The following is a 15,161-nucleotide window of genomic DNA, read 5'->3' on the forward strand; positions in this document are numbered from 1 at the left end:
CAGGGCGGTGCTGTCTCATATAGCCAGGGGAGGGGCCACAGCCACAGGGCACAAGCGCAGCCCCTCTACAGGCACTGCTCGACAATTTCTCTGGTGTGCACACCTAAGGCGCGCACACCTAAGTGGAATACACAGCTGCATCTACTCGAAAGAGACAAATTGGTGTTGTGTATTGCTAACTTTGTTCTACCTAGAGGGACCTGTATGAGCACAGGAGTTTGCTCTCAGTGTTGATCTCTGACTGGAGTCAATTCTTGATGTAGAGTTAATCCCTGGGAAGCAGGTGTAGGGCGGAGATTCCTGGAAGAAGGGATTGCCCTGCATGCTGTTTGACATCCTCTGTTCCAGGACGTGTGTGTGTGTGCAAATAAAACAAAATTACACATAACCCATTCCCAGATTCTACACCACTGATTTCTCCTCCAACAGGACCCCAAGCAGCAAGGCCCCAGAATCTTCTACTGGCCGGTAGAGGGGCAACACTATAACTACAATGAAGAAAATGTAAATCTTTGATGTCATACCTGAAAGGGCTGAAGAGATTTAAACTTTCACACACACACAAATTGACGACAGAGCCCAAGCCTGGGACATTTCAGCCATGAAAGATGAGTAGCAGAGTTGTTACTGGGAACTGCTCTGACATTCATCATGTAGAACAGCACAGCAAAATGGGATCACCACATTCTTAAGGCAACTCCAGAGGGTGAACAGCTCCAGAATACAGACTGTTCCCAGCTTTCTTCTTGCAACAGGGATGGGGGAAAGATCCAGAGGTTCCCACACAACTGGCTGAGTTTGAGCAGCAGCCTGTGTCCATCTGCAAATACTCACACCACAGCTCATCCACCACTGGAAAAGGAAGCTCCACGCGGACGAATCAAGCTTAAAAAATGCACAGGAGGGACAAGGGTTCGCCACTGAATTTTTAATGACTCTTGGAACAGAGGAGAGGCTGCTTCATTGGGTTCATATTTACAAACTGATTGGCAAAAAAGAAAACAATATCCAGTGTAATTCCTTAGCCTATTTTACAGCCCTGGCAAAAAGGGTTGATATAGACAACAGCAAATGTCTATCTGCTACACCGAAGGGCAAGGAAGAATTTGAATCATTGCCCACAATGTTGTTAGCTGCAGTTGACAGCCCTGGGACAGGTGCATATCTACAACCCAATGAAAGGGGATCCTGAGCCAGGCATGAGCAAACATTCCAGCTGATTTGGGGTGAGGATGTGACACCCTGAGCAATGTTGAACAATTTCAATTTCCCAGTGACCCAGGGCTGGTACGTGAACAGCAGGGACCATTCAGGAAGGAAGCAGCTGAGTAAATTCAACACCCTCTTGTGGAAGCCAGAGGAGCTGACTTGCTTCCTAGCTCTGCAGTGGGGTGAGATTGGGAAGCAGCCTGTCCCTGAACCCTTTCTGGCACCCATGACAGACCGATCAGTTGTGACCTGAGGAGCAGGGACTTCCTAACCCAGTATACCAGCACCTCGCATCTGGTACAAGGAGAAGCACCTTGGCCCCTGGTTCTACAGGGCACAGGCCAAACTCTGGCTGAAGATCTTGCACCCCAGGGCTCCCTGACTCATCGACTTCATAAGCTACAAGTGTTCCGAGGTCCCTGTACGTGTCACACCGACTGTCTGAAACCTGTGCTCAGCCATGAGCAGAGAGTAGCCTTTAAATGCATCTGCCAGCTGGAACGTATCCCACTGCAGCTCTGGCTCACAAATGGTTTAGTCAGGAGAAGGCTGGCTTGTGTTTGGCACCTACATGAGAAACAACTGGGATGAGGGGAATCTGCAGGCACAAGCGTGAATATGGCTTTGGATACCACTGGCGGGTGTAGTGCTGTACAAACAACCACAAGGCTCAGAGATCTGGCCCATAACAGGCCTGCCGCTGGTAGAGAAAATGCTTAAAAAAGAACAGTCTCAGCACTGGACACCACGTAATTAGGAGTTACAGTCTGCGAAGGAATGTGTGACTGGCTGGAGGCCAAGGGGAAACCCACATGCTCCCATTAAGCAGCCTCAGAAAGACACCCCCTCCTCGCTGCGGCTCACCACACTCTCACTGGCCCAGAGCAAGCCCAGAGCATTTATGGCACTTACGAACACGGTCAGCCACAGCCTTTCGGAGACCACCCCAGCCAGCCTCTGAAACACACCAGCTGCTCTGGCTTGCTTTCCTGGTTTGATGACTTACGGCACAAGCTGCCTTGGTGGTAACGGGGACGCAGTGGGCAGAATGCAGGGGCGACTCCTGGCTCAGGCACGCAGCGGACAGAGCATAGTGCTTGGTGTAGCGAGCCTGGAGCAAGCCCTCTCACTCCTCCGAGCACAACAGCACACGCTAACCTAGCGATTGCTTGTTACCAGTAAGTGCCCTCCCCACCCAATAGAGAGTGCATCGGTCTTCCAGCCTGGAGGAGCGGTGCTTGGTACAAATCCGCCACCTTTCTAGCTCTTTGACCCACAGGCCAGTGAGCTGCTGCTCCATCATATACCAGCTCCAAAGACCTCCATGGCCATTCTGGAGGGACTGGCCAAACACAGAAGACCCCTGACATCATTTGCCTCACCCCAGCAGATGTAGAAGGGTTGGCCCTACGACCCCAGGGAGTCCCCCATGCTTGGGGAGTCTCTCCTGGCTGCTCAAGCAGAACTAAGTCAGCACGAAACAGCCCTAGGGGGCCGGGTGTCTGCAGACACTGCCAGGCAGAGGGGAAGCAGACCGTGAGTTACCTGGCGTTATTCCTGCAATGGAAACAGCCCTTATTGCCACCGTATGGCAGGGGCTGGAAGGAAACCAAAGGGACACGAGGGTCCCGCCTTGACCATGTCTCCTGCGCCCCAGTCACCCACCCTTTGCACTAAGGCACATCAATAAGGGTGTCAGACCCACACTCCTAACCGGAAGCCTCTGCTCCAGCTTGCACCCCTGATTTGGAGCAGCTGGTGCAGCAGCTTCCCCATTCCCAATGACATAGGAGCCACTGGGTGACTCCGCGCCAAGCATGGCCCGACGGACCCAGCACCACACTCCAGACTCCCTAGCGCTGGCCAGCCACTCCGCCGGCGAGCCCTGAGCCCTCCCACACTCCCCCAGTTTACGCTGATGCTGGTGCCACAACAGGAAAGATGGCAGAAATCCTAGAGCTGGGAACCCGAGCCTGGAGCGGGCGTTCTGCACCCTCGCGCTATCTCTGGTGACGAGTCCTGGGGGGGGCCAGCCCTTGTGCTCCCCTCCCCGCAGCCCCCCATGGGGGCCAGCCCCTCACACCACCGCTCTGATGAAGCTAGTGTCCAAGTGCACAATGAGCATGCGCAGGAAGGACATCTCCTTGCGGGTGTTCTCGAAGATGACCCGGGGGTCATCGGACTGGCAGCGCAGGCAGTTGGGGGCCATCACCATGGCCAGGTTGTTCACATCCATCTTCGTCTTGCCCACATTAGACGGCTGAGCAAAGATCTGTGAGGCGAGAAGAGGAGATTCAACCAGAACAACGGGGCAAAGGGGGCTGGGGGGGGGAAGCAGCCAGGCCCAGGGAACCAGGCCTCGTTCCGGGGGGTCAGCTGGCGCATGAGGCTGCAGACGCTTCTCCAGACGGAAATCCTGCAGCATGCATGTGGGGCCGGGGGATGGGGGAGCCTCACCGGGGTCAGAGGGCTTCCCAGGACGATCCTTGGGAGGGACCAGCCCCGCTCCCTGTCAGACCGGGCTGGGAATTAACACATTCTGCTCATGGAATAAGAGGCAAGGCGCCCAGGGCCAAAGCCCCCAGCTCGCGGCGGGGGGAGAGGGTGGCGGTGGGGCAGGGAGGGGTGCCCACCTGCAGGAAGTGGATGAGGTAACACAGGACCAGCCTGTTGAGCTCTGGCAGAAGCTGCACCACGGCGACGGCGGCAGCGGGGTTCTCGTAGTTGCTGATGCACTCGCTGTAGAACTGCTGGGGGATGACGGGCTCCTCCAGCTCCCGGTACCACAGCTTCAGCAGGGAGGCTGGGAGGGAAGGCAGAACGGGGGAAGGGGGCATGAAACCAGGCCAACAAGCCTGCCCCAGCCAGGACACGAGTTACGCTCCGTCGCCTCCCGCAGTTTGACGGGACGCAGCAGCACACCCAGACCCTGGGCCACGCTGACAGACCGCAAGGGCGCTGCGGGCACAGTGGGATGGCTCGAGTGGGAATTTGCCCAGAGCTGCCCGTGGGAAAGTAACACGGGATCTTTGCTGCCCCAGTGCTTCCAACTCTTGATTTCACTGCCTCTCGCGATATTTTATGTTCTTCTTAAAGCCCCAGCTGCTGAGTCAGAAACTTGCAGCAGAGCAACTCTCGCTTCAAATGAGCCTGGCCTCCTGGCTGCAGAGAACAGCTCGAACGTGTCTCCAAGTATGGCCTAAGGGCTCAGCCAGCGGAAAGCCAAGAACCAGGCTCTGCACTGCTTACACGGAAGCCAGCCTCACGATTTGTGGAGTTGACAATATTGCTGACCACAAGCGAATTCTGATTTGACCTCTGAACGCCTGCCTCTCGGGACACAGCTGACACCAGCCGCAGAAAAGCCCCCGTTGCTCCGCAGTGCCACCTACTGACTCACTTGAGCACGTCAACGCTCCCTGGCATCCTTCATCCAAAACTACATCATGTGGTCACCTGAGACAGTCAGGACTGGAGCCAGGGACCCAGGAGTCCCTCCCTGCCCTATGTTACAAGGACCTGCCACGTGCAACCCTGCCTAGCTGCTGCTCTCTGACAGGACCAGATCCTGCCTCTTCCCACCACCCAGCCGTGTCTGCAGTGCCCGAGTGCGGGGCCCTGCCTCTTCCCACCACCCAGCCGTGTCTGCGGTGCCCGAGTGCGGGGCCCTGCCTCTTCCCACCACCCAGCCGTGTCTGCGGTGCCGGAGTGCGGGGCCCTACCTCTTCCCACCACCCAGCCGTGTCTGCAGTGTCCGAGTGCGGGGCCCTGCCTCTTCCCACCACCCAGCCGTGTCTGCAGTGTCCGAGTGCGGGGCCCTGCCTCTTCCCACCACCCAGCCGTGTCTGCAGTGCCCGAGTGCGGGGCCCTGCCTCTTCCCACCACCCAGCCGTGTCTGCAGTGCCCGAGTGCGGGGCCCTGCCTCTTCCCACCACCCAGCCGTGTCTGCAGTGCCCGAGTGCGGGGCCCTGCCTCTTCCCACCACCCAGCCGTGTCTGCAGTGCCCGAGTGCGGGGCCCTGCCTCTTCCCACCACCCAGCCGTGTCTGTGGTGCCCGAGTTCAGTGTCCTGCACCTGGCCACCACCCAGCTGCGTGTCTCCTGTGTTCTCACACTGCCTCGGAAGCATACTCTGCACACGTTATTCTGGACTAGCCCATAGCTACATGGCTATCCAGCCTCATACCTGGTATATTGGGATCACTGAGGTTGCTGGGGATCCTCCACTGATCCACTTGCAGTTTCAAGGCGTTGACTTCATCAATGTCGCCAGGTATTCTGAAAGCGAACCCAGAAATACAGCAACTGGACTTTGAGTCCAAATGGACTGCAGAGCAAGCCGCCTTGTTGGAGGAAGCTAGCAGCCATGGGTGTGAGACTGTCACTGGGAGGAGCCCTGCAGAGGTGAATTTGCGGGCTAGTAGCACTTGCAGAAACATTTACTCAGCAAGTCTGTACTGTTTCTTATCCAAGTCAATTTCAAATGGCCCTTCAGAAATCCCCCTGCCAGTCTCTCTCAGTCGGAGCTGCTGGTTTCCTGGTGCCATGCTTGTAGCAGTAGGTCAGTCTGATGGTACAGAGTAGGTCTGGGGGATGCAGTAATCTGAAAGCTGCTTTAGGCCAGGTCCATATTTTAATGGGGTAATTGACATGTGGGACTCTACATGAGTTCTTAATCACACATTTACAGAAGTTAGCTTACAACCTCATTTAAATCTCTCCTTTCTCTCATATTCACATGGGAGCTGAATTGGCAAAGTCCTACTCACCATCAAGACAGAAGCTTCCTATGTGCTGAAGTAGTCAGCATGAGTTCAGTGACTCGGAATCACATGTAACAGTTAGGGAGTATTTTACATGGCCCTGCAATCTGCCTTTGTGCAGAGGCTATTTAGGGAGATCCAATGGTTTGGTAATTACCAGTAACTGCTTTCAAATTGTTCCTTACCCGCCGTACCTAAGGGAGAAGTGATGATTAGGGGCACTGTGCTAAGGTCACTGCCAGATGCTTAGTTAAACAATACTAGAGTGCTGAACATGGAAGCTACAGCTACCCCAGTGACTGGCCAGCGAAATCCCTCCTGGGGTTCAGGGTGCAAGGCCTCCTTGCAGGTCCCTGCTGTTACGTGCAGCAGTAATATGGAAACAGGAATACAAGCACCCAGCAGCTCCGCCCCTTCCCTCCCAGGGATGTGCAAGTTCATCCATAGGGTGAGGCTGGCACCAACTTCAGTCTGACTACAGGATCTAGCTAATTTAGGCTTTCCTGCGGAGCCCTTTCCTGAGGATTACACTGGCCAGTGGGACACAAGAATTATGGTGTTTTGCCGAACTTCCGCCCCAGTTTTGTGCCAGAGAAATTTGTGGTTAGTACTGCGCTCCCCCTGCCAGGATTTTGTGTGGCTCAGGGCAGTGACACACAACATCTCTAGACTCAGCTGGACAGAACACTCGTTGCAGAGCCAGCACGATACCACACCCCAAGCCTCACCAACGCTGCTGGCACAGAAGGATCTTTCCCAGCATGTCTGCCTGGCCATCCCAGGGCTCGGCCTCACTCCCAGAGCTGTCCAACCACAACCACTTCACCAGCTGAAAGCGCAACACTGTGCCAGGCGCTCTTGAGATTCACCCACCATCCCAAGCAGCTCAAATCATTCCTAGAATGCCTGCAGAAGAAAACGTCTCCTGTGACGCATGCTAAGGGACTAATGCTCCTTTGAGGGACTGCTGGTGGCACGTGCCTGAAACACATCCCCGTGAGTGGGGCTGATTCTGCTGGAATAGCAGGGTTCTGCTGACTCACTGGTGCAGGCGCTCGTTACCCCAGCTGCAGAGAAGAGAGGTCGGAGGAAGCCCCAGGCAGAGAGCCTGGGTTGGGACAGCTGGGGCAAGGGAACCATGATGGTGTGTTAGCCAGAGGCTTAGACCGGGGTCTGTAGTACTGGAGAGGTGACTTTCTGCTGATTGTGTGAGTGCAGTTTTGGGTGGAGCAGGGACAGCTCCTGCTTGTACCCCCACTTCTGACTGGTCTGAAATGTGGACAGAGCCAGAGTTCTACGTAGTGAAATAGCTACCATCCCTAAAGCTCACCTGAATATTCCTTCAGTCTGTTCTCCCCCCAGGGCCAGGACTTGCTGAGACAGCTGAATCTGTACCCAAGGCAGCTTGTTCCCCGGATACATGTCCCGCTGCCGTAACATGATTTCCTCCAGAGAGCTCCCAAACAGCGATGGTGTCACAATGGCATTTCTGGCGTGTGTTATCTCCTCCATCATTGGTTTACGGAGGCCCTAAGGGCACAGAAAGTGTTTGTTAACTCGTGCTATAATGTCGTATCTCTGGGAGATCAGCCACGTGCAGGCAGAGGCAGCAAGCAGCCCTGGGGCGTGGAGGCCATGGCTCACATGGAAGATGACCAGATGGCCACAGGGCCACGTGCTTATAGGAAGTCCTGCAACAGAATCCCTGTTATGCAAAAGGCATGTGCAAGGACCAGGAGCTCGAATGCGTTAGGCCCCAGGAGAGCCGGGAGACTGCTGGCTGTGGGTCAGAGAGATTTGGGGACGGCTCTAGTGTTACTTTCTGGCTCTGTTTCCATGTTCTGATCTTTTCCATTTGGGAAATACTCCTGCGCCCCTGCCAGGATCCACAGTGTTGGGGCAGCAGCAGGGATGAGCTCGGTTCTGGGGATGGGCTGTGAACAGATGCTGCTGCAGGGCCAGCAGGGGGCACACATTCGTTAGATCAGCTATTTCATTCAAATACCTCTTGGCAATGGAACAAGGGAAAGCCAACATTCCAAATGCAGAGGCGAACTCCCGGCTCTCTCCATTTCCAGGGGATCTTTGTGTGTCCATCTTTCGACATGTAGAAGCCTGATTTGCAGAGGCACTGAGCACCTCCAAAAATCAGGCTCCAGCTGGACACCCAAAACCCGTGGCTTCTGGAGAATGTTGATGAAGACACTAACTTAATTTCACATTAGAGAGACAAGGTGGGTGAGGTAATATCTTGTACTGACCCAACTTCTATTAATTTCACATGGCCAAGGGGAAAATCAAACCGCCTCTAGCCTGCGCTGGTGCTGAAATGACCGGCGGCACCATGCAGTCTGCAGAACAGCTGCAGCCCAGCAGAGCTCAGCTCTGCCAACAAGGTTGAGGAGGGGTAAAAGGAAACCTCCCTCTGACTGCCTGGAGCGCCATGGATCCCAGAGCTCCGGCTGGAGCTATGTGGAACACGTACCGGTACGTTTCCTGTCCTGCCAGGGGGCTGGGCCCCTGCTACCACCCGACGGATGTGTCAGTGCTCCTCCCTCTCCACGGAGCTCTCACTGCGCAGAGGCCCCTGGGGAAATGTGACAAAATCCAGCCTCTCTGGGATCCAGTTCCTCGGGACAGGTGCTGCTGGAGGGCAGGCTGCATGACAAGCATGGCGCTCCACCAGGGCGGGGGGAGAAGTGGGCTGTTCCTGGACCTCCCTCTTCTAGGAATGTTTAAAATGAGACCCACGCCTGCTTGCAGGGAAATGCAGCTGCCAGCTATCCCTTCCCCCCCATGGGATGGGCAGTGCCTGCTCCTTCCAGGGAAAGCTGAGCACTGTGTTTGCCACATGGGCCAGGAATATTCCCCTACAGGACCTGCCTGCTGGGCCCCATGAGCACCCTGCATGCTCCCTGCCCAGGCAGGGTACTATCAGGGGAACAGAGTCTGGGAGTCAGGCCTCATCCACTGTGTGGCTGTGAATCCCCTCACCCCCTGCAGCCCAGTTCCCACCTCTAACACAGGACAGCACCCTGGGGGCCGAGGGCCTGAAGGAACCCATTAGTGTCTGGGGTGCTGGAGAAGGCAACGTAAGACATGAGAGCAAAGCCTCCAGGGCACAGCAGGTGCCTCACCTTCTTGCCCCCAGTAACCGCCACCTTCTGCAGCTTCCGGTAACAGAACCTGGCGTACGTGCTGATGGGCAAACCTAGGAGAGAGAGAGAGACATGCCAGTCAGTCCCATGGCGTTGCCAGACCCCCAGAGGAAAAATGTGGTCACCATGAATACTGGGGGTTCTCTTGACAGGGCCCCTGGGCTCTGTCCCTCCCAGAGAGCTGGGCTCTGCACCCTGGGAAGGACAGGAAACATCTGAGTCTATGGGCTCTGAAAATGAACCTGTACGATTTGGGCAAGGTTTGCACTTGCAAAAACCCTCAACACCTCCCCCTTCTTCCCCTGAGATACAGTCTGAAGGGGCACCGTTCCCTTACTGGACCCCAAAATTAACGAGTCCTCGCTCAAGTGCTGTAGGTGCGTTGCAAGAGCTCTCTGCATTTCTTTTAACAGCTGCTTCTAGCTGGAATAACCTGCGGAGCAGTCTAGTGCCCCTGCCCCGGGTTCAGACCAGTGCCCTGCACCCTCCTGGCCCTGCGAGCAGCATGGCTGTCCTAGCCTGCTGGCAGTGCCATTAGAAGCCCAGTCCCTGGGGCTCGTGGTGCTCGGTGTTCTGGCTCAAAGCACACAGATCTGAACCTTGCATCCCACCGCTGAGGGCTCCCAATGCTCCAAGCACGAATTGCCGCACCGCTGCTTTGATCCTCTGAACACACTATGTGCACCCAGGAGAGTGCAAGTGTCTGGCTCCACATTCCCTTCCGCAGGCACCTGCCGAGCTGTGTCTGGCGCGCTCTGACCATACGTGCACCCTGTCAAAGGAACTTCTGCACACAGAGCTAATTCTCAGGGTGAGATGGAGGGTAAGTGCCCATGTATCACTGGCAGGGCACATGGAGATGGCAGCACGCTGCCTGGAGCAGCAACTGGCCAATGCAGAGGCTGGGCAGAGGGCCCTGCCCAAAGGAGGAGAACACAACTTTCCTTTGCCTGAGCCCTCAATTAAGAACAAGCATCATCTACATGCAGAGGGAGAGATCCCTTCCCTTGCCCCTGGTTCTCGCCTTCATGTCTCTTTTCACCAGGATAAAGAGCTGGGAACCCAGCTGAATCAGCACATGCACTAACAACTCTGGTTTCATTATCGCTCAGCCCTGGGAGCTGGCTCCGAGGCCTGAGCCATGGAGCAGAGGGTTGGTTTACAGAAGGGGGTGTGGGCTAGAAATATATTTATACTGTCAACTGAAAAAAAGGAGCTATTGTGTGACTGGCTTCTCCTAACTCGTCTGCCTAACAAAGAATCACCCAGGGCATTTGGGGAAGACAATATTGTTTATTGATTAATTTAATCCAGGTAAATTACATTACACAAACATCAAAAGGATTTTTCCTGTGTGAATCCTTATAGCTGCATAAATACTGGAAGGAATAAAACCACCCTGAGTATTCATTTGTTGTTTTAATGTGCTTCATGCCCCATTGATCTTTATTTTCTGCAAATATTCCAGTAAACAAGCTTTGCTGGCACAAAGACTCTCCAAATGTGAATTCTAAACTCAAACATTCACAGAAAGAGAATTGCCAAACTAGCAAACAACAATGCAAACTACAAATTGTGGATTTTACATGTGAAGATGCAATTTGAAGTTCAAATTTTTATTGGTTAGCTCCATAGTTCATCCAGTCAGGTACAGAAACAATGCCTGACTCTTATGTAACCCAAGCATGAACTTCAAATTTCAAGTATGCACAAAGTACCAAGAATTATTCACTGGAGGAATGAGTGAATAATTTCAAACAGCAAATAAACGTGCAAATGTTCGCCCTTTGCTCACGATCACCTCCCAGGCAGCGAGGTGAAATTCACAGAATGTCTCACTGGGTAGGCAGGGTCCCCTGAGCTCTAGTAACTAGTGAAGCAGTGATTACAGTGCACTGAGCCAAGGATCAAGGAGCAGACCCACATGGGACAGACCGAGATGGCTCGTCTCCTGGTTGTACGGAATGTGCCTCAAGGCGCCATAAGTGAAGAACTGTCAGTTCCAAAACTTAGTGTAATTTAGCAGCATCTGCGAGCTTGTCTACACTTATAAGGCTGCAGTGGCCAGCTGCGCCACTGTAGCACTTCAGCGAAGACGCTGTCTACGCCGACAGGAGGGCTTCTCCCATCGGTGCAGGTACTCCACTTTCCCAAGAGGTGGTAACTCCATTGACAGGAGAAGCCCTCCCGTTGACCTACCTCTGCCTATACCAGGAGTTAGGGCGGTGTACCGTCACTCAGGGTGTGGATTTTCCATTCCCCTAAGCAACTTAGTTAAAGTGACATAAGGTGTAGTGTAGATCAAGCCTTAGACATGAAGGCCATAACTTCAAAGTGCTGTCTACACAGCTATTGTTAGGGCAGCAGTGCAGCCCCAGTCTGTCGACCCAGGCTCGGGGACCCGCTGCCACTGGCTGCATAGACACACCCTGATTCGGCACCTCTGGTACGCTAATTGACTCAGAACTCTAATGCCTTAGCTGGAGCCTGGACTCCCTGGAGTCTGCATTGACCGAACACTGATTACTGATCCAAAACTATTGGCCTTTTGTTTCATTTCAAGCCAGACCCTAACTGTTTACTTTAAAGGTGTGTTCAGATCTGCCCATTTGATTCTCTGCCGTGTCCAAAACTTGCTTCAGAGCTCCAAACACTTGGGGTTTTTAAAATCAAACGCTCTGTATTACAGAACAGCCCGCTGCCACTGGCTGCATAGACACACCCTGATTCGGCACCTCTGGTACGCTAATTGACTCAGAACTCTAATGCCTTAGCTGGAGCCTGGACTCCCTGGAGTCTGCATTGACCGAACACTGATTACTGATCCAAAACTATTGGCCTTTTGTTTCATTTCAAGCCAGACCCTAACTGTTTACTTTAAAGGTGTGTTCAGATCTGCCCATTTGATTCTCTGCCGTGTCCAAAACTTGCTTCAGAGCTCCAAACACTTGGGGTTTTTAAAATCAAACGCTCTGTATTACAGAACAGCTTTCACTCATCATATAATTTAGGTGACCCCATCACAATTTCCGAGCTCTGTGAACCTGTGCCTCTGAGAGCGACTGAAACCTCTCTGGCTGCGAATTAAATAGAGGGCAGCCTTGCCAAAAATATAATAAATAGACAGACACTTCACAGAGGCCAAGAGAAACGTGCAATCACTCTCTCCCGCATGCCCGCACAGACATGTTCATCCAGCAGCCAATCTAAATTCTCGAGCACAATGCTGAAAGAAAAATGTCCTCCTGGCTGGTTTGAATACAGCAGCTGGAAATGAAACACTATAAGCACACAGACTGGGAAATACAATGAGAAATGGAGTCCCAGCCCATTCTCTTGCCTTCTTCCTCAAGCCACACGGGAGGAGGTCACTGTCTCAGAACTTCCATCCGCAAGGAAATTTTGAAGCAAAAAACTAATCCAATGCAAAAGCTCTGTTAATGCAGATTTGAGCATTTAAGAGCTGAGTCCACCCGTGATGCTAAGTGAGCCATATTGCACCTATGTTGTTACAATGTCTCTACCTCACGTGTAGTGGCGTCCAGTATATAAAATAGGAGACGGTAGATTGTGATTTGGCTCATAAGACAAGAACAAGGGGACATTCAATGAAATGAAAAGGTGGCAAATTCAAAACTGCCTACAAGAAATACCTTTCCTCCCAATCTGTAATTTGACGGTGGAACTCACTGCCACAGGATGTCTTTGAGGATAAGAAATTAGCAAGAGTCAAAGAAGGAAGGGACATTTATATAGATAATAAGAATGTCCAAGGTTAATGGATACTGCTAACAAAATTTCTGGAGGAGAGATTAAGCTTCTTGCTTCAGGACTTAATCCAATTTCTAGTTTTTAGGCTGAGGCCTCCATGAGGTCCCTGAGGATAAGGAAGAGCCTTGCATGATAAATCAACCCAGGGTTTGATCTGTTCTACTCCTTTGATTGTCAGAACCTTGAGGCTGGAGTTCTGAGATGTGTGGATCAAAGCTCCCCTTTCTCCCAGGGCTAACAATCTGGGGTAGTCAGATTTCAGGGAGAAGTAAAAACAGGAAGCAAACCCTAGGCAGTTGTATCCTCGAGGGTGGGCTCAGGACAGGGGGCCAAGCAGGCTTGCCTTGGTAGTCTATATGAGAAAAGGGAAGCCTGGCTGTCAGTCTCCTCTTGGCAAGGCATGTTGGGAAAGGGAAGGAGTCTAGGGCCTATAAAATGTCTAAGGTAGTTGGAAAGGAGAGATATGTTGAATTGACAGTGCTGTGGGAGGTGAGATCTGTGGTGAATGCATACATAGGCCTGGAGGTGCTTACCTATTTGCATATGCTTTTTTGGCTTCAGTTGCCATTACACTGAGAAACTCTTGGGGCTTTGATCACTGTACAGCTTGGGCAGCTGGTCACTCTGTTACTCTAGATCAGAGGTGGGCAAACCACGGCCTGCGGGCCACATCCAGCCTGCAGGACCGTCCTGCCCGGCCCCTGAACTCCTGGCCCAGGAGGCTGTCCCTGCTCCCCCGCAGCCATGCTGCCGCATGGCGCAATGCTCTGGACGGCGTGGCTGCAGAGCCTGGCCTGACCTGGTGATCTGTGCTGCACAGCTGCCTGTCCTGGTGCAGCCACGCTGCCAGCCACCAGTGCTCCAGGCAGTGCAGTAAGGGGGCAAGGGGGATTGGATAGAGGGCAGGGGAGTTCAGGGGGTGGTCAGGGCAGCCTGAGGGCGGGGAATGGGGGGTGAATGGGGGCAGGGGTCCTGGGGGGGCAGTCAGGAAGGAGAGGAGGGGTTGGATGGGGTGGCAGGGGGCGATCAGGGGACAGGGAGCAGGGAGAATGGATGGGGCAGGGGTCTTTGGGCGGCCAGTCAGGAAGAGGGGGGGTTGAATGGGGTGGTCGGGGGCAGTTAGAGGTCCAGAGGCAGTCAGGGAGAAGGGGTGGTTGGATGAGGCAGGGCTCCGGGGGGGGCCAGTTACAAAGGGGGGGCGTTGGATGGATGCGGCGGGGGGCAGTTAGGGGCGGGAGGTCCGGGGGTGGTCAGAGGACCGAGAGCAGGCGGGGCGGTGGTTGGGGAGGGGTCCTTGGGGGGCCATCAGGGAACGGGGGGGTTGGATGGGGCAGGAGTCCCAGGGGGCCATCAGGGGGCGAGAAGCGGGGAGGTCGGATGGGGGCGGGGGCGGGATCATGCCTGGCTGTTTGGGGAGGCACAGCCTCCCCTAACCGGCCCTCCATACAATTTCAGAAACCCAATGCGGCCCTCAGGCCAAAAAGTTTGCCCACCCCGGCTCTAGATTATACGAATGATTTAACAAACACTTTCTTTTTGAGCTATACCTCTCTGGGTCTTTCCTTCTTTACCCTAGCCTTTCCTGACCCCCTGCCATGGATATTGACCACACACATAGGGTAAGTTTGTGGCTTCTAAGCTTTGTCAGTACACAACTAGTGCCTCAAGAAGTGTTACAAACCCAGCACAGCATCTCAACAACAGAACCACAAACATGCTTCACATCTGATCTGCCATCTGATTCCCTTAAAACTTGCCAATCTCAGCCCCTTCGGTAAGTGGGGTGAGACTAGAGAGCAAATACTCTGAATTTCTTATAAACCCAAGAAAGCAAGTCCCTGCTTCGCATAAACACTCTTAACTATGGAGCTATGAGCAGCAGCTCTGTATGTGTGGCTCTTAATTGTTCTACACAACAGTACACAACTAGAATACATGAGACAATAATTTACATACCCGTTTTTAAAATAACACTAAAGAACGCCCAGTCTGCTGGAGAAGAAAAAATCCTTCCCACATAAAACAGATAAGAAACGTGCGCAAGTCTGTGTTGCTGCTGGGCCTTTTGGCTATTGGGTATCCAGATGAGGATGAACTTGATGACCTGGCGAGTTTTCACCCTGAATGATTTGCTAAAACTTTTTAAAAAAACTGCTATTCGAGAATAGGCTGTAATTACCAGTGGGCCGTAATTACCAGTGGGATTTAAGCCACCCCTCCTCCACTGCGATCTTGAGGAGCGGAACAGCAAACTTGTGACA

The 15,161-nt window shown here is 53.4% G+C and overlaps 1 protein-coding gene across 3 annotated transcripts in view; it reads right to left on the bottom strand.

Annotated features, from left to right (window-relative positions):
• Positions 1–913: 913 nt before the first annotated feature.
• Positions 914–15,161, bottom strand: part of LOC140897389 (rho GTPase-activating protein 39-like) — a 120,610-nt gene continuing 106,362 nt past the window's right edge. For all 3 annotated transcript variants that reach the window (XM_073309978.1, XM_073309976.1, XM_073309977.1), the window contains 5 exons: positions 9,109–9,182; positions 7,302–7,501; positions 5,395–5,486; positions 3,843–4,012; positions 914–3,481 (listed from right to left, as the gene is read on the bottom strand). In XM_073309978.1, coding sequence (XP_073166079.1) covers positions 3,287–3,481; positions 3,843–4,012; positions 5,395–5,486; positions 7,302–7,501; positions 9,109–9,182 — 731 coding nt within the window. In that variant the 3' untranslated portion in view covers positions 914–3,286. The remainder of the gene's footprint in view (positions 3,482–3,842; positions 4,013–5,394; positions 5,487–7,301; positions 7,502–9,108; positions 9,183–15,161) is intronic.

Source organism: Lepidochelys kempii, chromosome 13 (genome assembly GCF_965140265.1).
Source record: "Lepidochelys kempii isolate rLepKem1 chromosome 13, rLepKem1.hap2, whole genome shotgun sequence".
Taxonomy (NCBI): domain Eukaryota; kingdom Metazoa; phylum Chordata; order Testudines; family Cheloniidae; genus Lepidochelys; species Lepidochelys kempii.